General features: G+C 40.5%; 2 protein-coding genes across 4 annotated transcripts in view; both read left to right on the forward strand.

The window, feature by feature from the left end:
- atp6ap1lb (ATPase H+ transporting accessory protein 1 like b) lies at positions 1-15,415 on the forward strand. Its single transcript, XM_078797872.1, has 7 exons — positions 1-335; positions 8,118-8,155; positions 8,573-8,655; positions 9,907-10,145; positions 11,294-11,344; positions 11,475-11,718; positions 13,482-15,415. Exons 1-7 carry the CDS (start codon positions 202-204, stop codon positions 13,716-13,718), a joined length of 1,026 nt encoding a protein of 341 aa, XP_078653998.1. The 5' UTR covers positions 1-201; the 3' UTR covers positions 13,719-15,415.
- Positions 15,416-18,289: 2,874 nt separating this feature from the next.
- Positions 18,290-27,634, forward strand: part of LOC131137224 (voltage-dependent calcium channel subunit alpha-2/delta-3-like) — a 92,978-nt gene continuing 83,633 nt past the window's right edge. For all 3 annotated transcript variants that reach the window (XM_078797905.1, XM_078797906.1, XM_078797908.1), the window contains exons 1-2: positions 18,290-19,465; positions 19,582-19,663. In XM_078797905.1, coding sequence (XP_078654031.1) covers positions 19,344-19,465; positions 19,582-19,663 — 204 coding nt within the window. In that variant the 5' untranslated portion in view covers positions 18,290-19,343. The remainder of the gene's footprint in view (positions 19,466-19,581; positions 19,664-27,634) is intronic.

The following is a 27,634-nucleotide window of genomic DNA, read 5'->3' on the forward strand; positions in this document are numbered from 1 at the left end:
GAGCAGTGGAACAGGAGGAGGAGGAGGAGGAGGAGGAGGGTGCAGCGAGGGGACTGTGACGCACGCCGACGGTCTCAGCTCGCCCGCCCGCCATTGGCCGCGGTACGTGCCGCTCACAGGAGCATCGGAGAGCCGAGCGCCGTTAGGAGAGCAGATTATGAAGCGGCACTCCGGCGACGGCAGTCTACTCTTATTGTCTCCATGGCCGCGCTCGCATTCCTCCTGTGCTCCGTCGCCTTGCTGTCTGCTCTCGGCCGGCCCGTCGTCGCCGTCTCTGAGGACGAGCCGCAGCCAGGACTCCCCTACGATGAAGTGCCTGAAATCTTACACAGAAGGTAAAGCCATCTTCTTTGCTTCTAATGTAATACGTGTGATGGAGACGCAAGGTTCCTCCTTTGCGTTGGATTCCTCCTCATTGTCTTCGCCTCCCCGTCTCACCTTGACTATCATAAACGGTGGGGGGCTGAAATTTCTGCCAGCCTTTTGTTTGCCTCCGCGTCGGGGAGGACTGCACCAGACGCCGCTCATCGATCACAGATGAGGAGGTGGTCTTCGGTCTAAATAAGGTTAGCAAGGCGTGGAGTTTGGGGCACAGCGAGAAGGTAAACAAGGATGGGACACTGAGGAGAGGATGCATCGAGGGGGGGGGTGGTCTGCTGGAGTCAATTTACTGATGCAGTCATTCAGAGCGAGAGGTGAGGGTGGGGAGGGGGGTGAGGGTGGGGGGGTAGACAGGGAGGGAGGCGTGTCACACAGTCATAGAGAGGGAATTGGGGAAGAGGGAATTTTAGCCAGACGTGTCTGCATGTTGCGGTCCTGCAGGTCAGATCCGGATGATGCGTTCACGGACCAAAGTAAGAGGCACGGGGGCAGCTTTGCGTTCAACCAATAGCATTGAACCAAAGCCATCTCTTGAAACTATGCCATGCATGATGGCTCGCAACAATCCGCTGTGGTGAAAGCGATTCCAGGCCAGAAGAGGCTGCGGTTTTCTTTTAAACGTAACTTCTTGTACCAGGATGAGCAACTTGGCGTCTTTACAACCAACAAAAAAAGGCGTATGTATAATTAATTAATCTATAATTCAGTACATTGATTTGCCGTTGGTTGTGTCGTGGTAGCTAACTGACATCAGCTGCTTTGGGTTCGCTCAATGCCCGTTTAAAATCAATGGCTGACTGGCAGTATTCACTCTGGAGTGTGGAGTAATTTACTGTTCCTGTAGCACACAAAAACGGCATAAAATGTATATCGATTTTTTTGTATTTTTTCAACTTAGTTCTAATGCACTTTTCTGGTAAAAAAAAAAAAAAAAATCAGGGAAACCTCTCACACACTAAACAGGGGCCCCAGAAGCACCCAAAAACGGCATAAAATGCCAGTGTTTGAGGGTGACGATTTTTGACAAAAATCACAAGTATGTCAATTTTTTTGTATTTTTTTCAACTTGCTTCTAATGCACATTTCTGGTAAAAACAAACAAAAAAAACCCAGGGAAACCTCTCACACACTAAACAGGAGCCGCAGAAGCATCCAAAAACGGCATAAAATTCCAGTGTTTGAGGGCGGTGATTTTTGACAAAAAACGTAAGGGGTTAGTATGTCGTTTTTTTCAGTTTTTTTTCAATTTGCTTCTAATGTACTTTTCTGATAAAAAAAAAAACAGGGGAAACCTCACACACACTCAACCGGGGCCCCAGAAGCACCCAAAAATTGCATAAAATGCCAAATTTTTAGGGTGTCAATTTTTGACAAAAAACGTATGTCGTTTTTTTCAGTTTTTTCAACTTGCTTCTAATGTTCTTTTCTGCTAAAAAAAAACAGGGGAAACCTCACACACCCTCAACAGGGGCCCCAGGAGCACCCAAAAATGGCATAAAATGTCAGTGTTTGAATTTGGTGATTTTGACAAAAAACGTAAGGGGTTAGTATGTCGTTTTTTTCCAGTTTTTTTCAACTTGCTTCTAATGTACTTTTCGGCTCAAAAAAACAGGGGAAACCTCACACACACTCAACAGGGGCCCCAGAAGCACCCAAAAATGGCATAAAGTGCCAAAATTTTAGGGTGTCAATTTTTGACAAAAAACGTAAGGGGTTAGTATGTCGTTTTTTTCAGCTTCTAATGCACTTTTCTGCTAAAAAAAAAACAAACAGGGAAACCTCTCACGCACTAAACAGGGGCCCCAGAAGCACCCAAAAATGTGATAAAATGCCAGAGTTTGAGGGCGATGATTTTTGACAAAAAATGTAAGGGGTTAGTATGTCGATTTTTGTGTATTTTTCCAACTTGCTTCTAATGCGCTTTTTTGTAAAAAAAAAAAAAACAAAAAAACAGGGGGAACCTCTCACACACTCAACAGGGGCCCCAGAAGCACCCAAAAATGGCATAAAATGCCAGAAGTTTAGGGTGTCAAATTTTGAAAAAAACATAAGGGGTTAGTATGTCGTTTTTTTTCAGTTTTTTTCAACTTGCTTCTAATGTACTTTTCTGATAAAAAAAAAACAGGGGAAACCTCACACACCCTCAACAGGGGCCCCAGTAGCACCCAAAAATGGCATAAAATGCCAAAATCTAAAGGCATCAATTTTTGACAAAAAACGTAAGGGGTTAGTATGTCGTTTTTTCATTTTTTTTCAACTTGCTTCTAATGCACTTTTCTGCTAAAAAAAAACAAAACAGGGGAAACCACACACACACTCAACAGGGGAGCACCCAAAAATGGCATAAAATGCCACAATTTTAGGGCATCAATTTTTGACAAAAAATGTAAAGGGTTAGTATGTCGTTTTTTTTTTTTGTATTTTTCATCAACTTGCTTCTAATGCACTTTTCTGGTAAAAAAACAAAACAAAACAAAACAAAACTGGAAACCTCTCACACACTAAACAGGGGCTCTATAGTCACCTTTCACATTATTCTTTGTTTACACTACATTGCCACTCATGCACATGCTATGGGCTCTCATAGCACATAGCAAGCTACCTAGCTAACTCGTGAGTCTCTAATTTATTCGTCCTAGACTTTTAAAAAAAGTGTTTCAAATGGAGTGTGGAAGAATAACAAAGTTAGAAGCCAAAAATGTACCACTTCCACACTAAATGAGGGTGTGAAAACCTTTTTTTTCCACCCTAACATCTGTTAAAGTAATGTAATTTAAGCTAATGTATCATTAAAGTAACATTACCGATGCATAGTAGTACTGTTAATTCAACACACATCTTTAAAGCCATGTCTGAAACCCGCATTTAAACCAAAAGAAGAAGAACATCTGTTTCATTGACAATACAAAATATTTTTTTTTTGTTTGGGAATCCCATTTCACGGAATGATATAATCCAGAACAAATTTTGTACGGTAACTGAGACAGTGTAAAAATAGTTCGAGTGTAAACCAAAAATCGTAGTGTTCCTAAACCAAGGTTCCACTGTATACATTATTATTGTAGTGATTAAGAAACCATCCAAGAGCAAATGGTAAATAATTGTTTTGTTTACAAGATTATTACGGACTCAAATACATATTTGGGGCAATAACGATTGTGCTCCTCGTTAGCATTCCTGCCTAGCAACAAGTGGTTGTACAAAAGTGTGAGATGAAAGAAAATAAATACAAGTTTTTTAATAATAAATGACCCATGTTTGTATTGAGTTGGTGTTTTTGCAGGTATGTAGGCTGCACGGCAGCGACGGGCAAATCATAACATCCGTGTCGTGCCAAGTGGCACATTGGCAAGTCTGACGTGTCGGCGCCTCTTGCATGTGTACGAAATTAAGGGATGTATCAAGAGGCAGCGAGGTGAGCCAAAGGGGTGGCGTTGATTATATAAAAGGGCATGTTCAGCACTCAGGCACCATGTGACAGGCTCAGCCAATGACAGGGCAGGACCAGTCCTGGGTTGCTGACCTCGCAAAACTGGCACAAGAACAAACGAAAAGGGCTTTGGTTAAGGCTGGCGCTCAGTCTTCTGGTCCTTTTGACGCAGCTGATGTCTGAGTGGGTACGGAGGATGGAGCGCTCCATGATGATTGATGCTAGATAGATGTTAGCTTCACGGGTCAGGATCCAAACATCTAACCATTGGAGATGTCCAGTGCTGGTCCCAAGTGGAGACTAATGTGAGGGTTGTGGAAGGAAGGGTCTCGAACATAAAAACTAAGCCAAAAACCACTCATTTGATTGACCAGGAAAAGGATGCAATATTAATTTCTGGGCGATTTACAACACTTGACGGTCGTTTCATTTACAGTAGGGGTCTCAAACACGCGGCCCGCAGGCCAAATGTGGCCCGCAAGACACTAGTTTGAGTGGTATCATGGTATCATGTACCCAGAAAAAATTATTACGTTTGATTCATGTTCATGTTAAAGGTTAAATAACTGTTAATAGTTATCCTCCCTATCTGTGTGGAAGTGGTAAGTTTTTGGCTATTTAAGTTTAAAGGAAACAACTTGAAGGCTCCCGTTTAGGTCGCTAGCTCTCTAGTTTGCGACTTAGCATGTGTCTCAAACACGCGGCCCGCGGGCCAAATGTGGCCCGCAGGACACTAGTTTGAGTGGTATCATGGTATCATGTACCCAGGAAAAATTATTACGTTTGATTCATGTTCATGTTAAAGGTTAAATAACTGTTAATAGTTATCCTCCCTATCTGTGTGGAAGTGGTAAGTTTTTGGCTATTTAAGTTTAAAGGAAACAACTTGAAGGCTCCCGTTTAGGTCGCTAGCTCTCTAGTTTGCGACTTAGCATGTGTCTCAAACACACGGCCCGCGGGCCAAATGTGGCCCGCAGGACACTGGTTTGAGGCCCCCGCCTTGATATGAAAGTTTAATGTTAGTGCGGCCCGCGCAAGTTTGATATGATTGCTGTATGGTATCATGTACCCAGAAAAAATTATTACGTTTGATTAATGTTCATGTTAAAGGTTAAATAACTGTTAATAGTTATCCTCCCTATCCGTGTGGAAGTGGTAAGTTTTTGGCTATTTAAGTTTAAAGGGAATAACTTGGAGGCTACCGTTTAGGTGGCTAGCTCTCTAGTTTGCGAGTTATATTTTTCTGTTTTTAATAAATGCGTTTTTTTGGAAAACCTGATGCGGCCCAGCCTTGCCCAGACCCTAGCTCCAGTGGCCCCCAGGGAAATTGAGTTTGAGACCCCTGATTTACACAATAAAACCACGATTTCGTTCCCGCACCTTACCCAGGGAAAACATTTGGTTGAAAAGTTTTTCTATCTCATTTGAAACGTCAGATAGTACTTTTACCGCCCAGAATACTGCATACTCAGACTTGAATAATCTCTGACTTGGTTAATCTCTTCATCTTCCTTGCGGCCTCCGTCTCGGCATGGCAGGGCTTCAGCGGACCTGGCCTGTGTTCACCACTAATCCTAATCCACCTGGCACTGCACTACACAACATTGCCCAGGTGGAAAATGCACCAGATGGGTGGATAACCGTTCCAGACTGTGGCCACTTAAATATAAATATATCTGGCAACCTGCAGCACAGTTTGCGGTTCTATCAGATGGGCAGGACCTGCTGGTTCATTGATTTGTAAAATACATTTGTTTTTTTTTTATACTGGAAATAACAAGTCTAAATTTAGAGTTGGACGCCTGATACTACTTTGATTAAAAAAATGGTTTGATAAGACAAATCTTACAAATGGAAATAGTATAATAGCATAATAGCATAATAGTATAATAGTATAATAGTATAATAGTGTAATGTATGTGGAATCAAACTATGGAATGGATTGAGGACCTCAAACAATACAAGGATGAAGAGTCTTGAACCAGTCATGATGTGCTATATATATCACTATATTGACACTTACAATGTCATTGTATGGTCATATCACCTTGTACTTCGATACGTGACAAAAATTAAAAAAAAAATTAAAAAATAAAATAAATAAAATTAAATTAAATTATTATTTTTTACAAAAGTAAAAAAAAAAAAATAAAACAAAAACTTAAATTATATTAGGAAAGCAGGAAGTGAACAAATGTAACAGTTACTGATTGTAATGTCCTTTTGGACATGTGGAACTGGGAACTGATTATGTGATGCACTCAATTGTCATCTGAGGTGGGCAAACTGCGGCCCGGGGGCCACATCCGGCCCGCCAAGTGTTTGAATACGGCCCGCCCGTTCTTATGTGGTCTGCTGTTTACAAAGTGCTCCTAAAAAAAAGGGACACAACAAGATACAATACTTCCAAGTGGACTGTAACATGTAAAATATATAGTCTGCCAAATCCCCCATAAATTTTGTTAAAACAATGCGACCCATGCCTGGTCTAGACCAACTCTTTTACTCATTTAGTTTGACTGGTAAACGAAATTAAAAGCATCATAAAATGACTATTAAATAAATGCTTGAGAAGCAAAAATAAAGGGATCCCGTAACAAATGTTCTTTGAAAGCAGCAGATGACCTAATGAACGACTTTTGAGTGCTTGAACTTAGCATGAATATTTAGGTCATCCTAACTCCCACCGTGTATTGATTCTTTCTTTGTATTTGATTTCCGCGTTATTTCAGTAATATCATCGGGTGCCGTACAAATCAATATTTATACCTGGAAAAACAAAGTAGCACAGATGGCGAACTGCAGTCGTCATGCGACCGGACACGGGTCTTAGGTTTACCTTAAACAAGCCAATTATAACTGGCTATTGTGTGGGGATTAGCCAGTCGACCCAGATGATCACCAACAGGCCAGCACCGACCACAGAGTCAAGACCAAAGCATCCTTCGGGTCCGCCCAGTGAAACTATCGCTGCTGTATGAGGTCTTCGATTGGACGGTTAAGGGATCAGGATTAGCTTCGCTAAATCCAAGGCAGTGTCGGACCGAGTTAGAGTGAGTTTGAAGCAGGTGTTGGGACACACAAGTGAAGGAAATACATGTTTGATGTCACCGTGGAGAATTATATCAGTCAGAACCACATCGCTGATCACATGACCACTAGAGTCCTTCGGCCATGTTGGTTTTGTTAAGAGTTAAATGGGTTTTATGCGTAAAAATTAAAATATCGCGTACCAACAGATTTTCATGAAATTTCATTTGCAGATCGATAACGTACATTTATATTGTACATACATTTTAACTTGTCCTGAAATTCCGATCCATGACTTGGAAATGCTTAAAGTGGGAATGGTTTCATTTTATTTGAACATGGATTTGAACATTAGGATACAATGGAATACATCACATGATCAATTCCCAGTTCCACATATACAAAAGAAAGAAGCAAATTATTCTATGACATTTTTAGGTAAAAGGTTATTGTTAACTTCATGCATTATTTCAGCTGTTTGAAAATTAACTACATCAGCAAGATTTATGCAAACATGGCAATAAACATAAACATCACAATAATATGTCAGCCTGGCTTTTTCTCAAAAGCAACTGCCGTCAGTATTACAAGACTTTATTCCAGCAGCCAAACCACCCGAAACAAGCAAACTAACAAAAAAACATTGTCAGTGACTGATGCCCGATCGTGCCTGCTGTTTAAAAAAAAATGCACCGTGCAGTTATGAAACAATTTTAACATTGCAAGGTGCATTTGGCAACACATTGAGAGGGGAGTAATATTTGATTAAACAACACACAAATGGTGTTTGCAGTACACAGCATTTGTACAACGACAACAATAAAACACTTGAAAAAGTTAGCCAACAAGCAAACATCGGTTGGCATCGATTAGCATGCCAAGCTATCAAACTGAAGACAGTCGATTCTACTGCTACTACTCGATGCAGCACACATGTAGACTAGATTCACATCATGTCTGTGTCAGCCAAACCACCCGAAACAAGCAAACTAACAAAAAAACATTGTCAGTGACTGATGCCCGATCGTGCCTGCTGTTTTAAAAAAAAAAATGCACCGTGCAGTTATGAAACAATTTTAACATTGCAAGGTGCATTTGGTCATGTCGCCACCGCTCGGCGATCTGTTTTTGTGATTTGCTTTGACTGATGCTCAGCGGTGGCCTATCCGTCGGAGCATCCCGACTTGATTGTGGACACCGACAGAATGTCTCTGTAATTGAAATGAATGATTCATCATGTCCGTTGTCCTTATATTGTCTTCTCTTTTGTCCACAGCATAGAGAACCCCAAACAAGCGACAAGAGTGACATCAAGTAAGTGACAAACGTGGCGTGATGGAAAAGGCCTGATTCAATCAAGCCTGACGTGCGGATAGAAGCTCCTGACGAATGCATTTTGTTTCCCAACCCACGTCGCTGCGACGCAAACATGAGTGGGTTGTCTGTGTTATTTATGCAAGCAGAGTGCGGCTATGTATAGGTGCATCAATATTGTTTAATTCACATGCTCTTATGATGCAACCAAATGTGGCTTAACTGCAACAAAACACTGATGAGTCATTGTGATGACGCAAAACATCTTGAGATAGGGAGGAGCTTGGTCACGGAGGTGTGGACGGGATCTATTCATGCATGTGTGTGTGTGTCTCTGAAAGTGTCTGGACTTTTATGATTTATGATTATGGGATCAGCATTATGTGTAATTTTTTTTATAATCTTGTGTGCTTCCAGGTCAGGATGGCGAATACGGCTTGGAAAGCGAAGAGGTTATTTTGACGCCTGAAGATGAAAACCCACTCAGGAGAATACTGCAGGTACTCTCTCTCTCTCTCTCTCTCCGCCATCGTGTTTTCATCGTGCATCCACTTCATGGTTCATGCAAACCAAAACACGGCACTCCGCCACTGTGCGTGACCTTGGATGTGAGAATATTCCTGGTGTCACATTCACCACCAGAGGAAAAACATCTTTGCATCCCACGCACACATAGTGGCCTTCTAAATGACGCGTCTGTGGCACCATATGCTGCATCTGCTGATGCTGCCAGACATGCTTTCATCTGGTCTCATGTACTGTAGATTAAAGGATTCCATGCAACTTTATGGTTCTCTTGAATTCACGGTGTTATGCACGGATGCTATTCTGCATATAAATAAACCCCGGTATAGTCAGTCACCTAGTTATTAATAAACTATCTTTACAAAAAAAGTAACTGGGTATAAATGTCTTGTAAAACAGTGCTGGATTAGCACAAATGCCTTCCAGTGTGATGCAACCTCAGAGCAGATTAAAAAGATGGAGGAGGAATGATGAATCAACACAGCTCATCCTATACAGCAGGGGTCTCAAACTCAGGTTTTCCAAGAAAAAAATAAAAAAATAAAATAAAATAAATAAAAAAAACAGAAAAATATACAAACTTTTTCAGTGCTTTGGTTCCGATTTTCTACAATAAAAGCTCTGATAAAACATTCCACTGTTCTCAAATATATTAATTTTTATTTTTCTGCACAAAATAACACGAAAAATAAACAAATCAATCAGTAATAAATAAATATAATAATAATAATAAAACAGCAAATATTAAAAATTTAAGAAACCACATATAGTTGGTGGGTAGACAAATTATTTTTTTCCCGATTAAAATGAACAAAGCATTATTAGAGCCCTGTAGACATGACAAAACACGACTATAGTCACATTTATACTCTTTTTATTTACAACATATTGCGCAACTGCAGGGTCTTGAGACACATGCTAACTCGCAAACTACAGAGCTAGCGACCTAAGCGGTAGCCTTCAAGTTATTTCCTTTAAACTTAAATAGCCAAAAACTTACCACTTCCACACGGATATGGAGAATAACTATTAACAGTTATTTAACCTTTAACATGAACATGAATCAAACGTGATAATTTTTTCTGGGTACATGATACCATACAGCATCCATATCAAACAAGCAAGCAAACAAGGTCAGTGCTTCCCCTGGATGCCTCCACACTCCACAGGCTACGTGTCTGCATCCATTCCCGTGTTGAATAATCCCTCTATGCTTCCTCCAAAAGCCTTTCAGGTGGCATCATGCAGGACTGTCTCACAGTAAGAGGAAACTGCTGCAGTCGCTGATGGGACCTTATGGACCCCTGAGTGTGTCCTACAACGGGAAGACGTGCATCCTGTTTAAGGCAAAACGTCTGGCAATCCGCTACAGGAACCACACATTCATTGACCTGACTGAGAGAGTGTTCAATCCCAACTCACCCGTGGACACTAAAGGATCCATCTGCACCAAGGAGAAGGCCACGTAAGTCACGACATATTTGGAAATATTATAATATTGAACAAAGCAAAATTTGTTCTCAATCAGAAATCACTCCACACTCTTTATTGCTCTCTGGTTCTACCATATCTTACTTATTGTGTGGAAATATGGGATAATAACTATAAAAAGCAATCTTCACTCGCTATAATGTACTGCAAAAAAGGCCAGTAAGGATAATTCATAATGCCGCCTAAAGAGAACATACTAACTCCTTATTTCTAAAATCACAAACTTGCTGATATAGTTCATCTTCAAACAGCTAAAATAATACATAAGGCTAAAAATAAGCAATTAGCTAAAAATGTCATCCAATACTTCTCTACAAGAGAGGAGAAATATGATCTCAGGGAAGAAGTACATTTGAAACACTTCTATGCTAGGACTACGTTAAAAAGCCATAGCATTTTAGTATGTGGAATCAAACTATGGAATGGATTGAGTAAGGAAATCAAACAATGCACAACGATGAGCCAATTCAAGAAACAATACAAGCAGTTGATGTTTGCTAAATACAAGGATGAAGAGTCTTGAACCAGTCATGATGTGCTATATATATCACTATATTGACACTTACTATGGTACCCATTATGGCATTGGATGGTCTTATCGCCTCGTACTTCGGTACATGACAAAAAATAAAAAATAAAAAAAAAATTTTAAAAACAAAAAAAATTTTATAAAAATTTATAAAATAAATAAATAAATAAAATAAATTTGCCAAATACAATGATGAAGCGTCTTGAACCAGTATATATATATCACTATATTGACACTTACTATGGTACCCATTATGTCATTGGATGGTCATAAAAAAAAAACCTTAAACTGTATTATGAAAGCAGGAAGTGAACAAATGTAACAGTTACTGATTGTAAAAGTACCAGATGGAGGGGTAGGATTTAATAAACTTTGCTTCTTCCTACTCCTTTTGGACATGTGGAACTGGGAACTGATTATGGGATGCACTCAATTGTAATCTGATGCATGTTCAAATGAAATAAAACCATTACCATTACCATAACATTAGACTCATTTTACTTTAGCAGCTGTGCTAGCAATGTTTACACAGCTTAACTGTCCTTGGTAAGGTGCTTCTTTTAAAAAATGTGTTTACTGCTCTTATACTGCAGGCTTTCATTAAAGTTTGGTGATGTGGAGGACTTGCGAGGTCTAGTAATCAGGTACCTTTTCTATCATTCAACAGTTTTTTGTTCCATGATTTTGTTACCCTGCAAAATATTAAAATGCACTGTATAAATGACATGTAATCCAAAATGTACAAATTTTCTAAAAAAATGACCCTTCCACCAGGCTTCAGATGTCAAACACCTTCTATGAGGCGGCGGGTCAAAACTGGTTCACCCTAGACAGCGTACATATCCACTACAACTGGACCCAGGAGGCCACGTTCAACGCCAGTGAGGTCTACGCTCCGGCCACATCGTCCTACCACTGCCAGCACGTCAGCAGTCTGCACAAATACGACACGCTGCTGGTGCCCAGCTCCCACACTGACACGTCTGCTAACTGGCACATCACCTTCACCGACTTCCAGGTAAACGCACGCCATCCTGTTCTCACCCAAACCAAAAACAGGCCATCTATTTTACACAATGAATATTATCAATGTCAACACGGCATGTTGTCATTATTGTTGTCATAACGTATTGTCAAATATTTTTATAACTAAATCCAATGCTGCACTTAGTAAACGTGGTGCCTTCACGCTCTGGTTCTGAGCACCAAGGCATCAGTGCTGACAAAGTGTGTCCAACAATGAGTGTGCCTCCTCAGACTGGCAAAGCGGACACAACTCCCTGCGTCCCAGTTCTCCTGAGCTCCTTCTCTAAGCTCCACTTAGTAAACGTGGTGCCGTCACATTTAGGTTCTGAGCACCAAGGCATCAGCTCTGCCTCTGACAAAGTGTGTCCGACAATGAGTGTGCCTCCTCGGGCTGGCGAAGGAAGCGGATACGACTCCCTCGCGTCCCGGTTCTCCTGAGCTCCTTCTCTAAGCTCCACTTAGTAAACATGGTGCCTTCACATTTAGGTTCTGAGCACCAAGGCATCAGCGCTGCCTCTGACAAAGTGTGTCTGACAAAGATTGCGCCTCCTCGGGCTGGCGAAGCAGAAGCAACTCTCTCGTGTTTCGGTTCTCCTGAGATCCTTCTCTAAGCTCCACTTAGTAAACATGGTGCCTTCATGTTTAGGTTCTGAGCACCAAGGCATCAGCGCTGACAAAGTGTGTCCGACAATGAGTGTGTCTCCTCAGGCTGGCGAAGCGGACACTACTCCCTCGTGCCCCGGTTCTCCTGAGCTCCTTCTCTAAGCTTCACTTAATAAACATGGTGCCTTCACGTTTATGTTCTGAGCACCAAGGCATCAGCGCTGACAAAGTGTGTCCGACAATGAGTGTGCCTCCTCAGGCTGGCAAAGCTACTACTCCCTTGTTCCCCGGTTCTCCTGAGCTCCTTCTCTAAGCTTTACTTAATAAACAAGGTGCCTTCACGTTTATGTTCTGAGCACCAAGGCATTAGCGCAGCCCCTGACAAAGTGTGACCGACAATGAGTACTTCTCCTCAGGCAGGTGAAGTGGAGGCAGTGCCTGGTTTCTCCTGACTTCCACTACACCAACGTAAATCAGGGGTTTCCAGTAGCTCCTAACCATTTTTCTGGTCGCTCTCCAAAGGGTTCATTCATTAGAAAGTAGGGTTTCGGCAGTAGTCCAGAAGTACTCCTGAGAACTTGGAAGTGCGACTAATCATAGCGGAGTGGGCGTGCCTGGAGGCGGCACACGTGTGGAATAAATTAAAACAGACTGGAATAGGTGCAGGTTCTGGAAGGTCTAGAAAGCTTTCTTTGTGGGTTATCATGTGTAGCTGCTCTATCGGAGTCCACATCTCAATACAATGGGACTAAATTGAGGATAATAGGTGCTCTTTAAGAACACAAGTGGATATGAATTCTCACTTTAGCATGAAAGCAACTGTTAGCATGAAAAATTACGATAGGAATCCGATTTTACATGCCAATAACGGATGGACGGAAAAACTATTCATTAAAAAAATGATATCTAAGGTATTGACATATGATGATCAACCCTGCACATCAATGCTAATTCTGTAATTTCTGCTTCTCGCCAGCGTGCACGTGTATGTTGCCAGCCATTTTCTTTGGTGATGGGCCTGTTTGGCCGTCAGTCTGTTGTACCGTATGTTTGGCAGTCTGTTGGTCTGGTGGTCCTTGGCTATCCGTCGTCTCAAGACCCACTTGTTCTCTTCGGTTCCGTCTAATTCCATCTCTCCGCCATCTTTTGCAGATTCAAGCATTCAACGTGCAGTCGGACAAATTCGCTTCACCTAGCGACTGCGCCACTTTCCTGACGCCGGCCATCCTCATGGGATTGGTGACGTCTCTGATTCTTCTCCTGGTCTTAGCTTACGCTCTACACATGGTGGTCCATCTCAAGCACATCGACCGCTACGAGGAACACAAGGCCACCGTTTACTTTCCGCGGAGTCCAGAGGCCGAGTTGCCGGACAAGAACAGCCTGTGATGGAAGAGAAAAAGCACAGGAGGAGAGCCAGAGGAACAGCAATGCTGAGGAGGCAGAGAACAAGTCATGGAAAAAGTATCCTCCACACAGTACTTCTTAAACAAAATGCCTGTTCACATGAAAACCTTGTAAATCACTTAAGTAAAAGCAGGATACTTTTTCCTTCTTTCCTCATTGACCTGCATCTTGGCATCCGTGTATCGAATAAGTTCTCTGGATGCTCAAGCCTCAACCGATTCTCTGACGGTTCAAAGATCGAGGACACTCCTCGGGCCCCGAGAGGCGACCGCCGGCATTTACCCCAGCCAGCTATTCAACTTCCATCGGCTATTTGTCGCTAATACAGCTATCATCAGATGCTCCTGATTAAATGTAACTAGTACATGGGTCACAAGTGTCATAATACAAGCTTCCGTCGCTCATCGTCTTTTCCGACTTTCTCTAAAGTATCCTTTCTCTTACAGCTGCAAGAAATATATACTTCTACTACAAACAGTCAGTTTTAGCACTGAAATAGTCGTATTAGCTGCATGCCATAAAAACGCTGGTCAATCTGGGCTAGTGCAGTGTTTCCTGGTAATCAGACTGTCTTGCATGAGGTGCAGTTTAAAAAAAAGTCAACAGCGTCTGAAACGCGTCTGAGTTTCAACGAACGGTGAAATAAGGAAACGCTGGTCTAGCTAGCACACGGCTGGAGCGAAGAGCCCGTCGGAGCCTTCGGTGTTGTCCAATCCCCGAACGAGACTGCTGCTTGGGATTTAACTGTGAAATGGCCTTTGACGGACCGGTCGGACGAGGAAAGAGGAGGGTTCTCCGAAATAGCACAACATTGGTTAGTCGCAAAAGCACTAACGAGAAGACTTTCAAAGACTATATACGAGAAAACAATGCTGCACAAGACCGAGGGGCACACAGGACTGCGGCCCTCGGGGTGAGATGGCGCTCTGAGAGTCAAGCGTTTGGTCAAAAAAAAAAGGGGGGGGGGCACACTGAGTGTGACTGCCAAAGCTATCAAAGGTGTTGCCATAAAATATGGCAGGATTGAGACAATGTGAAAAGAAGAGCAAAGCATTACAGCTATGTACAAAAAACATACATGTACAGTGTCACTCTACGGAGGTCATTTCTTTCTTTTTTTTTTATATCAACGTAATCATGAAAAGCTATTAGGTACAGGATGACTATGCTAATTCTCATAACCAAAAGGGTATACAAGTTGTAGATACATATAGATCGCTATACCGTCAAATACTGCACAACTAAAAAGCATAGTTACAAGTAAGACTTTGTCCTATGAGAATCTGTGCTGATTATAATTTTTTTTTCTACAAACATTTGTCTGTTTGTTTTAAAACTGGCATCAAGTCAAGTCCAGTCTCATCTGATCCAAATTCCCTGCCATAAAAGTACATTACTACGGAATGCCGACCAACAATCGGGACTTATCGATGCCATTATTATGCCAGAATCCACAGAATCAGCAGTAACAGCATCAGTAAGTCATTACCACTGATTTAAAAAAAAAGTCAGCATGACAATAAGTAGATATTTTAACATTCGATATGGCAGTTCTGTCGATCTGTAGCAGTGTCAAATGTGTTATTTGGTGTATCCTACAAAGTATGAAACGAGGGCAGGTTGTTTCCTCAACGACCAACTGATTGAAGATGGAACAATAAATGGTATTCAGAGGAAAACGTGTATTGTGTTTATATTTGGGTGAGCACTGCTTATCTGTTTACGTGTTGATACATTTAACCAATATAACTAAAGACATGTATTGTAATGCCCCCTGGTTGTGGTGAGGAAGAGACACTCACGCCGCCGATGCGCTTCAGTCGCTATATTGGTGGCAGACAACTTTAATTGTTTAATTTAACACTCAATTTAACACACTTTAATTTAACACTCCCCGCTCCGAGCTAGCAATCGCTCTCGTCTCTCCCTCACTTAGCGCCACACTCAGCTTCCGTCGCTCACTTGTGACGTACCCCTGTCACCTTCCAAGCCCCGCCCAATTAAAGGCACAAACACGCAAAGTCACAGATATTACAGTATGAGTCATAGGACAGACATATTAGTCATTTTATTTAATGTACTTTAAGACACAGTCACAAATATTTCATTTTAAATCTATTAAAGCAATAATTGTGACATTGTGAAAAACTTGTGACGCCAAACAGGTGAACTCGAGATCACTGCAATTACATAGTACCACCACTAGAGGTCAGAATGGGATGGCAAGAAGTAGAGTGGTTTTAAATGGTGACGCTCATATTTGTATGCTGACGTCCCAAACAGAAGCAATTATTTTAATTAATTTTAAATAATCATGGGGTATTAAACTTACACTCACACCTATTTATGACATCACAGTCTATGTGGATAAACATCTGAACGACAAAGTCCCTTGCTATTGATAACACTGTAGAATGCATAACCATTAAAACTAGTAAATAAAAAGTTGATGTGCTATATATAATATACATTATGTCATTGTATGGTCATATCACCTCGTTCTGCGGTACGTGACAAAAAAAAAAAAAAAAAAAAAAACTTAAACTATATCAGGAAAGCAGGAAGTGAACAAATGTAACAGTTACTGATTAAAAGTACCAGATGGAGGGGTAGGATTTAATAAGCTTTGCTTCTTCCTACTCCTTTTGGACATGTGGAACTGTCCTCAGCTGGGATTGGCTCCAGCATACCCCTGTGACCCTAGTGAGGATAGGCCGCATAGAAAATGGATGCATGGATGATTATGGATGGCTGATTATGGATGGATGGATGGAATGAGGATGTGCTGACAGCTGCGGCCGAGGCCTGAGCAGAGACAGATAAGTCTTGCCTGTTTCATATTTAAATATATGAAAGAAGAAGTCTGTAGGATTCTCCGTACAACTCCTTTTGTCGCAGCTAAACCGGGATGGAGAGCGGCTAAATAAGCTGCTTTGCATTCTGGGATCCCAAAAGACAGGAACCAGAAACCTTCTCAGGAACATCAATGAGTTTTACATATCACCATTTATGAAATATCAGAAAAGCTCTTTCACCTTATCTCACCTCCTTTATGCTTTAATTAACATCGTCGAAGTTCATATTTCTTACTTACAGCGCCTGCTGTTATTCGGATACCTTTTTGCCCCAATGGATCTCTTTAATGTGCGCTAAGACAACTTTTAATTGAACCTCACAGTCAAGCCAATCATATGCTTTGAATTATTCCTTATCTGTGCAGCCAGCATGGAGGGTCAAAATGTAGCCTCTTATGCGAGTTATCATTGCAAATAAGGTTGCAAATATGGCTCCTGCAGGCCTGAAAAGAAGACGTAATCGATGATGGTGTTACGTGTAGTGCTGTTCCTCAGACGGGAATTTAATATTGAACTTCTGAATGAAACACTTCATAAAGTTGCACATATAATCAGATGAAAGTGAAAGGTGGGAAAACAAGAGAGGCAAAAATAATGAGGGCAAAGTGAAGGCTTATTGCTGGAAGATAAAAAAGAATGAGGCGCCTTGGGCAAATATTAAGAATATAAAGCATTTTGGAACTTTTTGAAATGTGTGACAAAGAAATAATACAAATATTACTGAGTCTAGGCACTGTTTGTTTTTGTTTCTTACTTGCGTCAGCAAACTGGACTAAACTGATTAATTATGAATAATTATTGTCATAGTTTTTAGTATCGCTGCCATTCAAATACATGATTACAATTGAGTGCATCCCATAATCAGTTCCCAGTTCCACATGTCCAAAAGGAGTAGGAAGAAGCAAAGCTTATTAAATCCTACCCCTCCATCTGGTACTTTTACAATCAGCAACTGTTACATTTGTTCACTTCCTGCTTTCCTCATATAATTTAATTTATTTTTTTTTCATAATTTTATTATTATTATTATTATTATTTTATTTTGATATAGATCAGATTACAATTGAGTGCATCCCATAATCAGTTCCCAGTTCCACATGTCCAAAAGGAGTAGGAAGAAGCAAAGCCTATTAAATCCTACCCCTCCATCTGGTACTTTTACAACCAGTAACTGTTACATTTGTTCACTTCCTGCTTTCCTCATATAATTTAATTTAAATTTTTTTCACAATTTTATTATTGTTTTTTTTATTTTGGTATAGATCAGATTACAATTGAGTGCATCCCATAATCAGTTCCCAGTTTCACATGTCCAAAAGGAGTAGGAAGAAGCAAAGCTTATTAAATCCTACCCCTCCATCTGGTACTTTTACAATCAGTAACTGTTACATTTGTTCACTTCCTGCTTTCCATAATACAGTTTCTTTTTTTTTTTGTTTTTTTTTAAATAATGCACCTCGTACCCAAGTACATTATGGCCCAAAAGCTTGAATTAACCTTCCTTGTCAAAGAACTTACTTGCAGCCATAGTTACCCTTGTTTTCGCAGAGATCCGAGATCAAATACTTCACATGGACATGATCCGGTTCTGGAGCAAATCCCCGTAAACGTTGCCCAGATGGATCTGAGAGATCTTGAGTCTGACACTGAAGAAACGGCTTCTGCCTGCTGGTCAATGACAAACTCGCATGTCATTTTGATTCATTGCTCTCAACTTATGGAGGACAATCCTGGACTCTTATTATGTCTTGTATGAAGGGTGGGGCGTCTAGAACAAGGTGAGATTGAACCTCAGTTAAGTCTGATGCATCTTGTGTACCGGATCTCATTACATTCTCCATCTGTGTCGGGGACTATAATTATCATTCTTGAGCCCTCAGTGTTATATCTATTGTATGTACGCTACGTCTCCCGTCTCACCCAACATCGGGCGTGAATCCGCACTAAGTGATACAGTGCCGATCCTTGCCAAAATCTTTGCAGCTCCGAGAGACATGCGATCCGTCACACGGGATGTGTCGCCCGCAGGCTTCTCCTCATCTTTCGTCAGCCATATGCTCACACGTCGCCGTTGCCACGTCGCTGTTACAAAGTGCACTCTAATGCAACATAAATGGCTTGTCATGTCCAAAACACCCACTCCCCTTTCCTGCTACTTTTATAAAACACACTCCACTGCACTTTTCTCATCAGCACACTTCTAATCTGCTTCAGTGAACGGAGCATATAGTGCATGACTTGATGTGACTTGAAAGCTGAATGACCTATTAAAGCCCCGGTAATAAAGACGGTGGGTGTACTGTGTGTGTGAGAGAGAGAGCCGGGGTCGGAAGAATGGGAATTCAACAACAGCAGCAGTACCCTCAACAGCCAATCCTCGGATGCTGAGCCGGTAGAGAGAAAGTGATGCGAGAGAGCAAGAGAGAGAGAGAGAGAGAAAGGCTGGTCACATCCGAAAAGGACGAGGAACAGGAGGCTGGCTTACGTGCGGCGTGGATGATTTTGGCGATTATTCCCGAAGCGCCACGATATCGGGTGAGCTGTTTGAATAATAATTATTATTCCCCCGACAATGAAGTCAAGGTAGACTTAGTTTATACGACCGAATCGGCGCCGCACTTTGCAGAAGTCACGCAGCTTTCGCGCGTCAACACACATCTTCACCATGCATCCATATGTCAGTCAGCTTGGCTGATTTTTTTTTTTTTTGAATTTTTCGGAAAGAATAAACATTTAAACCGTAAGCCGGAGAATGCCGAAAATGCAGGTGGACCGCCGCAGATTCCGTGTGTGGAATATTTTGTTACTTTTTTCAACTCTGAGCTCCAGGATAAGTGAAGTTGGAGGCTCCCATCAAAGCATCCCTCCATCCGTGTGAGTACATGTTCATTATATTTATAAATGCAATGCAATTACACTAAAAAAAAGTATTGATTCATCTTATTATGGAGATTTACATTTTTCAATATTTATTTCTTATTGACCGGCAGAGTGAAGCTGTGGGCTTCAGCATTTGGTGGGGAAATGAAGTCCATCTCTGCTAAGTACTCAGGCTCCCAATTGCTGCAGAAGGTTAGTTGACTTCATTTACACTTATTTTAATGTAATTATATTGTGAAATGTATACTGATACTTCCAGAACTGCTCTGTCCTTAGGGTAAAAAAAAATTGGAGTTAAATGAATATCACCATGACAACATTTGGTTTAATTGTCCAAGTGTATGCTGAGTGTGTTTGTTCTTACCGACAGATGGAAACTGTTCAAAGCTGAATGATGATGAGAAAAATATTGGCCATTTAAGAGTTGCCTTTCTGCTTTTAGTGACTTGTGTAATGTGGGCTTACATGGGAAAAATGTGCCTTTTAAATGCATTTAGAGAGCTTTTGCACTCACACTGATGTACTTGTGAACACTTCATTTTTTTTTGAGTTAATGTAGCTAAAATGAAGCTCTGCGTTGTGTTGCTTAATGTGAATGACGAGGTGGAAAGCTGCAATTCTTTCGCCAACCGTAGGGGGGCGTTTATTTTCTCTATGCACAACATATAAAATGTACAGCAACGCTACAAAAAGAAACTTAAAACTATCTTAACTAACAGCAGTAACTTCTACGATGTGTATTTAAATGTTGTACGTAATATAAGCACATATTGGGATTAAACGCTTAACATATTCATACTTAACACAGCTAACCAATGTTGCTACCGACTAGCATACCTGCTCGACGGCAATCCAAAAGGCGACTGAAGACGAGCGCGCCAGAAAAGACAGGAAGTGACATCATCACGGTGTCAAAGTTCACACAACGACAGGAAGTGCAAATAATATAACTGAATTATTGGTGAAATTAAACTAAATTATTATTAAACTAATATAATTCTAATATTAATAACAATATTATGATATTAAACTAAATGAACACATCGAGTTGACATATTGTAAGTAAAAATTTTGTGAAATTTGGAACTCATACACAGTGAAGGACCCCCAAAAACACAAAATACAAGAATAAAATGACAGCAACAACTAAACTGCTGCGTTATTATTGTCACTTTTTGTGAACGTGACAGAATGAAAAGAGTTTGCTGATGTGGATGCGGTCATGGCTGACAGCAGCTTGTTGCAATAAATAAATTGTTAATTAACCACCTCCTCGTTCCCCTTTTTACAAGTTTTTTTTCCTGTGCATAGTCCAGTGCTTTTTAATTATTTTCTTTCATGCCCCCTCAAGAGAGGGCGCCCCCCCAATTTTGAAATACTAGAGAAATTGATAATATTAAAACCCAGGTTTTTACAATATCCTGCTTTTAGCATTCATATAAAATGTAATTGTCGGCCATTTTGTGTGTGTGTGTGTGTAGTACCAGACACAAACTACTGAGTTTGTGGGCATGCCCCCCCCTGCACACACAGCCACTAAATATCGTGTAGTAGACTCATTCTAAAAACCACACAGGCACATTCCGGACAGCTTTTGTGTTAATTTAAACCATCCCCTTATGGGGACCTGATTTTTGGTCCCCATGTGATATGTCACATGACCACACCCCCGCCACGCACATTCACGTTCACAGTCACGCAGATAGGCCTACAGCGTGGATTTCATCAGCTGCTGATAAGCTCGAGTCGTGGTGTTATCTTTTTGACGGGATAAAAACGCCCCCCCCCCCCCACCCCGCCATCATCTTTTGCCGCCTCCAAAGAGGAGATAACCCTCCTCACAGAACGACGACCTCCTTATGAAATGCAAATGAAGGCCACAGTGTTGACGGAGCTAAAACCTGATTACTTGAGAAAAACAGGATCTGGTTGGAAGAAGCGTGTATGCGCAGATGCCTGTTTGAGCGGAACGATTTGAAGTATTTTTCCATCACTGCTGTGCCTATTTGAGCCAAAATACGTTCTGCGCATGTGCAAAAGTAAGTCAAAAAACTAACTATAGTTAATTTTAAATAATCTAAAATAATGCATACGTTAAAAAATAACCAATTACTTAAAAAAGTCATGCAATACTTCTATACAAGAGATGTATACTGCATATACATGTGTATATGTGTGTTGTCCTCATCTGTCCCCTGCAAACAAGCATGAAGAAGGTTCGTTCTGTGTATTAGTTTCAGCACCTTGACGCATTTGTTCCACAGAAGAAGGAAATGAACTGAGTTAGCCGTTTTGTCATGGCCCCTGCTTTGGGTGGCGGGTGGAGGCGGGGCTGGTTGCATACACACAGAGTGCAATATTACAATATGAGCCGCACGGTGCTTGAGTGGTTAGCATGGTGGCCACACAGTCAGGAGATCGGTTCGATTCTTTGCTTGGATATCTGAGGATAAGCGGTAGAAAATGAATGAATGAATGTTAAACTATTATTGGTATTTGTCTTGTACATTTCTTAACTATCAGTCCAGGGTGTACATCTTGCCCAAAGACAGCTGGGATAGGCTCCAGCACCCCCGTGACCCTCGTGAGGAAAAATGGTAGAAAAGGAATAAATGAATCCTACTTGGTTGCACAGCGGTCGAGTGGTTAGCGCGCAGACCCCGCAGCTAGGAGATCGGTTCGATTCTCTGCTTGGATATCTCTGTATGGACTTTGCACGTTGTCTCAGTGTGTGCGTGGGTTTTTACTCCGGGTACCCCAGTTTCCAAAAATCTTCGGTTAATTAGCGACTCCAAATTTTTCATATATATGAACGTGAGTGTGAATGGTTGTTTGTCTATATGTGCCCTGTGATTGGCTGTGGCCACCAGTCCAGGGTATATATACCTCTTGCCAAAAGACAGCTGGGATAGGCTCCAGCACCCCCGTGACCCTCGTGAGGAAAAGTGGTAGAAAAATGAATAAATGAATGAATCCTACTTGGTTGCACAGCGGTCAAGTGGTTAGCGCGCAGACCTCACAGCTAGGAGACCCGAGTTCAATTCCACCCTTGGCTATCTCTGTGTAGAAGCGGTAGAAAATGAATGAATAAATGTTAAACTGTTATTAGTATTTGTCCTGTACATTTCTTAACTACCTTTTTGAGTTTTAAGTTGCTGTGTGATGATTTTAGGCTTCTATCTAAGATAACCAACACAGTAATTGTCACCAATGTGTTCTGCCAGCGATACCCTTTGACTTTTGACAGAGCTTTGACTTTCCGGTGTGGCAATTTGTAGCGCATCCTTCATCACTCGGGGGGGGGGGGGGGGTTGAAACCATTGCGCTGATATGTGATTCCGAAAAGCCGTGTCGGTGAGGTGAAAACCAGTACAGCCAACTTGCTCAATGATACATGAAATTAAAGAATGCAGCAGAATTGAACAAGTGAACAGGGTGAAACACACGGAGCTCATTGTGACAATCAGTGGGTGATGTTTCATGTTTCCGTAAGATGGAGGCTGACTGGGACACACACTGCATACGGTCTCGTGTTCATTGTGTTTGTACCAAAGAACACGCAGCTAATACCTACTTTATATCCATCAGGATTTTTTTTATTTTGCATGAACACACATGAACATAATCCAACGAAGAGCCTGGGGCCGTGGGTTGCTAACCCCTGGTCTAGGAGGTGAAAGTGGATGGAATGAGGGTGGGATTGGGATTGGAAGTTTGAGACAGAAGTCATGGGTGAATTTTGGTATGTTTTTAGCACCAATTATGATTAAATATGTTTTGTCACTATTTAATTTAAGGAATTTTATACTTGTTTTTGTTTTTGTATTTGTATTGTATATATCTTAGCTACCCTTTGGTGCAATTTTGCTCATCATTCCCTATGCTAGAATCAATATGTTTGGGTGGTTAATTATTATTATTATTATTATTATTGTGTGTAAATGGTTTATAATGCTTTCCTCCGAGTTTAGTATGTCAGAGCCACTGACATGTCTGATGATATAGCTAAAGAATGGAAAGGAAGTAGCAGGGATGAAAACAAATTCCCATAACCGTCAGCTGCACAGCGGTAGGAGCTGGCCCATAAAAAATTGTCAAGACACGGAAGAAAAAAATATACTGAAATTTACCAGAAGTCAGTAGAAATACACTTTAAGCTTCATAGCAGCCATTATGTTGCCTCGCTGTGAGAAACATTAGAAGTCAGACACTTCCGCTTAATGCAGGGGTCTCAAACACGCGTGTGGCCCGCAGGACACTAGTTTGAGGCCCCCCGCCTCGATATGAAAGTTTAATGTCAGTGCGGCCCGCGCAAGTTTGATATGGATGCTGTATGGTATCATGTACCCAGAAAAAATTATTACGTTTGATTCATGTTCATGTTAAAGGTTAATTAACTGTTAATAGTTATCCTCCCTATCCGTGTGGAAGTGGTAAGTTTTTGGCTACTTAAGTTTAAAGGAAATAACTTGAAGGCTACCGTTTAGGTCGCTAGCTGTCTAGTTTGCGAGTTAGCATGTGTCTCAAAACTGTGCAGTTGCGCAATATGTTGTAAATAAAAAGAGTATAAATGTGACTATAGTCGTGTTTTGTCATGTCTACAGGGCTCTAATAATGCTTTGTTCATTTTAATCTGAAAAAAATCATTTGTCTACCCACCAACTATATGTGGTTTCTTAAGTTTTTATTATTTGCCGTTTTATTATTATTATTATATTTATTTATTAGTGATTGATTGACCATATAAACATGGTACCTTCTCATATTTCTGTTCTTTAGTAATCAAAGAACTGTAAAGCCTTATGATGTGAGATGTTTCTGAGGTTTTTTTTTTTTAATTCCTTTGGCGATCCGACACTTCAGCTGTTCACATAAGTGTGAAAACTGCTGACTAATTGCTTGAGGTTCTTTTTCAAAAAATGTTGAATCATTGAAAGGCAAAATCTTTGATACAGCTCTGAGTATTATACAGTTTTTCTTGTTTTTCTTAACCTTCTTTAGCCCGGAAATGACTTGAGTGAGAAAATGTGAGTATATTTGTATGATGTTTGATCGTGCCAATCTGCTGCCAAAGGTGTGTGATGTTCAAGCGTTCCACTGTTACCTGGTGTGTCCGTGCAGGGGAAGACGGCTGCAGATTAGATTTTAGTTTGGGGGAAAGTTTGTACTGCTGACTGCGACTCATTAAAAGAACGCCACAATCACTGAAGAAATTATTTAGCAAAATATAGTACTGATTGTATGATACTTATGAATTTAACGGAAGGTGACTTAAAGCACCATAACAAATTTCGGGGTGTTTGACAATATGGAAAGGAGTTATGATAGTTATTATTTTTCACCAGGTTTCCGATGCTGTTTTCAACTGTCAGTAATAGCGCAGTTTGACCGGGAGATTATTCCGTTGGGCTGCATTTAGTTGCTATTTACTTCTGCGGTTGGGCGTTCTCTCCTGTTGCCTCTGTTAGCATTAGCTCGCTAACGTTAAGGATGTTGACAGTGTAACGTTCACATTGTTCAAATTTCAAAACTTAATTTTTTTTTAATGTTGCTAACTGAATTAGCACAGGGCTTAAAGTAACAAAAACTGAGCCTGAACTCCCCCAATAAATTTCAAAATTTAAATGTTTAAAAATGTTGCTAACTGAATTAGCACAGGGCTTAAAGTAACAAAAAACTGAGCCTGAACCCCCCCAAATACATTAAAAAATTTTTTAAATGTTGCTAACTGAATTAGCACAGGGCTTAAAGTAACAAAAAACTGAGCCTGAACCCCCCCAATAAATTTCAAAATAAAATTTTTTTTAAATGTTGCTAACTGAATTAGCACAGGGCTTAAAGTAACAAAAAAACTGAGCCTGAAACCCCCCAAATACATTAAAAATTTTTTAAATGTTGCTAACTGAATTAGCACAGGGCTTAAAGTATCAAAAAACTGAGCCTGAACCCCCCCAATAAATTTCAAAACTTAATTTTTTTTTAATGTTGCTAACTGAATTAGCACAGGGCTTAAAGTAACAAAAACCTGAGCCTGAACCCCCCCAATAAATTTCAAAATTAAATTTTTTTAAATGTTGCTAACTGAATTAGCACAGGGCTTAAAGTAACAAAAAAACTGAGCCTGAACCCCCCCAAATACATTAAAAAATTTTTAAATGTTGCTAACTGAATTAGCACAGGGCTTAAAGTATCAAAAAACTGAGCCTGAACCCCCCCAATAAATTTCAAAACTTAATTTTTTTTTAATGTTGCTAACTGAATTAGCACAGGGCTTAAAGTATCAAAAAACTGAGCCTGAACCCCCCCAATAAATTTCAAAATTAAATTTTTTTTTAAATGTTGCTAACTGAATTAGCACAGGGCTTAAAGTATCAAAAAACTGAGCCTGAACCCCCCCAATAAATTTCAAAATTAAAATTTTTTTTAAATGTTGCTAACTGAATTAGCACAGGGCTTAAAGTAACAAAAACTAAGCCTGACCCCCCCCCCAATAAATTTAAAAATTTTTAAATGTTGCTAACTGAATTAGCACAGGGCTTAAAGTAACAAAAAACTGAGCTTGAACCCCCCAATAAATTAAAAAAATTAAAAATTTTAAAATTTAAAAATTAAAAAATTTAAAAATTTAAAAATTTAAAAATTTAAAAATTTAAAAATTTAAAAATTTAAAAATTTAAAAATTTAAAAATTTAAAAATTTGGATCATAGTTCAGTTAATTAATTACAATTACAAGTAGGTCAATATTTAGATATATTAGATATATTTAGATATAACCACTCACTCGTATTATCCAACTATATAACTTTATGATGAGAACTTCATGTGAAAAGCCACCGTGAATCAAACCCACCACCTGAGCTTCAGCGTGCTCAAGTGCAGGGGAGCAAGGCCTTTGGACAACCGGATGAATGTATTTCGATCAAATGTGCTGACGCAGTATTTGTGGGCTTAGTAGAAAATCAAATGCCTTTGGATGTCTTGTTCTGCAATGTACCTCTTTGATTTACCGCCAGCTTCTCTGACAGAGCTCATGTGAAGCGTTTGTTTTTCGTGAATCATTTGGAGCTGCCGTTTTTTTTTCCCCCTTTCCCGTTCAACGTGTTTATGCAGATGATGCATTCAAACACACAAATATGTAGTTTGCATGGAGTCCAATCTTGTCATCTGTGCCGTTATTGATGATGAGCGTCGACAACAAAGACGAGTACCCTCTGTCATCTGACATTGGCCGCCTCAGGTGTGGCTCCGCCTCAGTTGGCGTGCAGATAAAGAGCATGTCACCGCCGTGCAGCCTCAGAAGCCAACAGGAGCAATCAGACATTAAAAGCACTTTTGCACATTTTTCTGGGATTTTAACAAATATCTTACGCTTGCATGCTGCACAACTACACAAAAAATTGTGCAGCTATGTAAAGAGGCGGGGACATTATTGTGTGCAGCTTTGTGTGAAGGACAGCCCGCGATCAATCCCACTGAACTTTGTTAGGGAGTTGCCTGCAGGTAAAAAAAAACAGCTTGTCATATGATTGTGTGTTTTATGCAACCCAAGATTATTTATTTTACTTTCTTCATTCCCTACCATCGCTTTGCTTTAATAATAGATAGAAACGCAGATGTGGCACTAAAGAATACATGGAAGGGGATCTTGGGACAGGCCTGGGCATGGTTCTGCTGGGCCAGCACAATGTCCTTCCCTGGCTTCACTCTCATGGGGGGTCACAATATGACTGCCAAGTCATCCTCTGCACCACCTTTACTGGGCTTCTACATAAACACAGACAAGAATTGACGTCACGCTACCCCCCTCCTGCCGACGACCTTCATTTGCACTTGCTATCGTCTCACGTAAACAACACAAAGTTAGCGGTATTGTGTTTGGACACAATCAGGTTACGTCTTCCATTTCACACAGGAAGTGAACAAAATGTAAGCAGGTAAAATATTGTCAACATGTAAAAGTTATGATGTGAGTGGATTATTATTAACACATTCCATCCCAGCATCTCTCGGTACCGGCCATTTTTGATGATTTTGGCTGATTTTTTTTTCAAGGCACACAGAATATTTATAGTTATTTTTATATGTATAAAATGTATATTTATAAAATGTAGCCTCTCTTGGTACCAGCCATTTTTGATTATTTTTACTGATTTTTTTCAAGG

This window comes from Doryrhamphus excisus, linkage group LG17, assembly GCF_037039965.1.
Source record: "Doryrhamphus excisus strain RoL-2023G ecotype Guam linkage group LG17, RoL_Dexc_Guam_v1.1, whole genome shotgun sequence".
Taxonomy (NCBI): Eukaryota; Metazoa; Chordata; class Actinopteri; order Syngnathiformes; family Syngnathidae; genus Doryrhamphus; species Doryrhamphus excisus.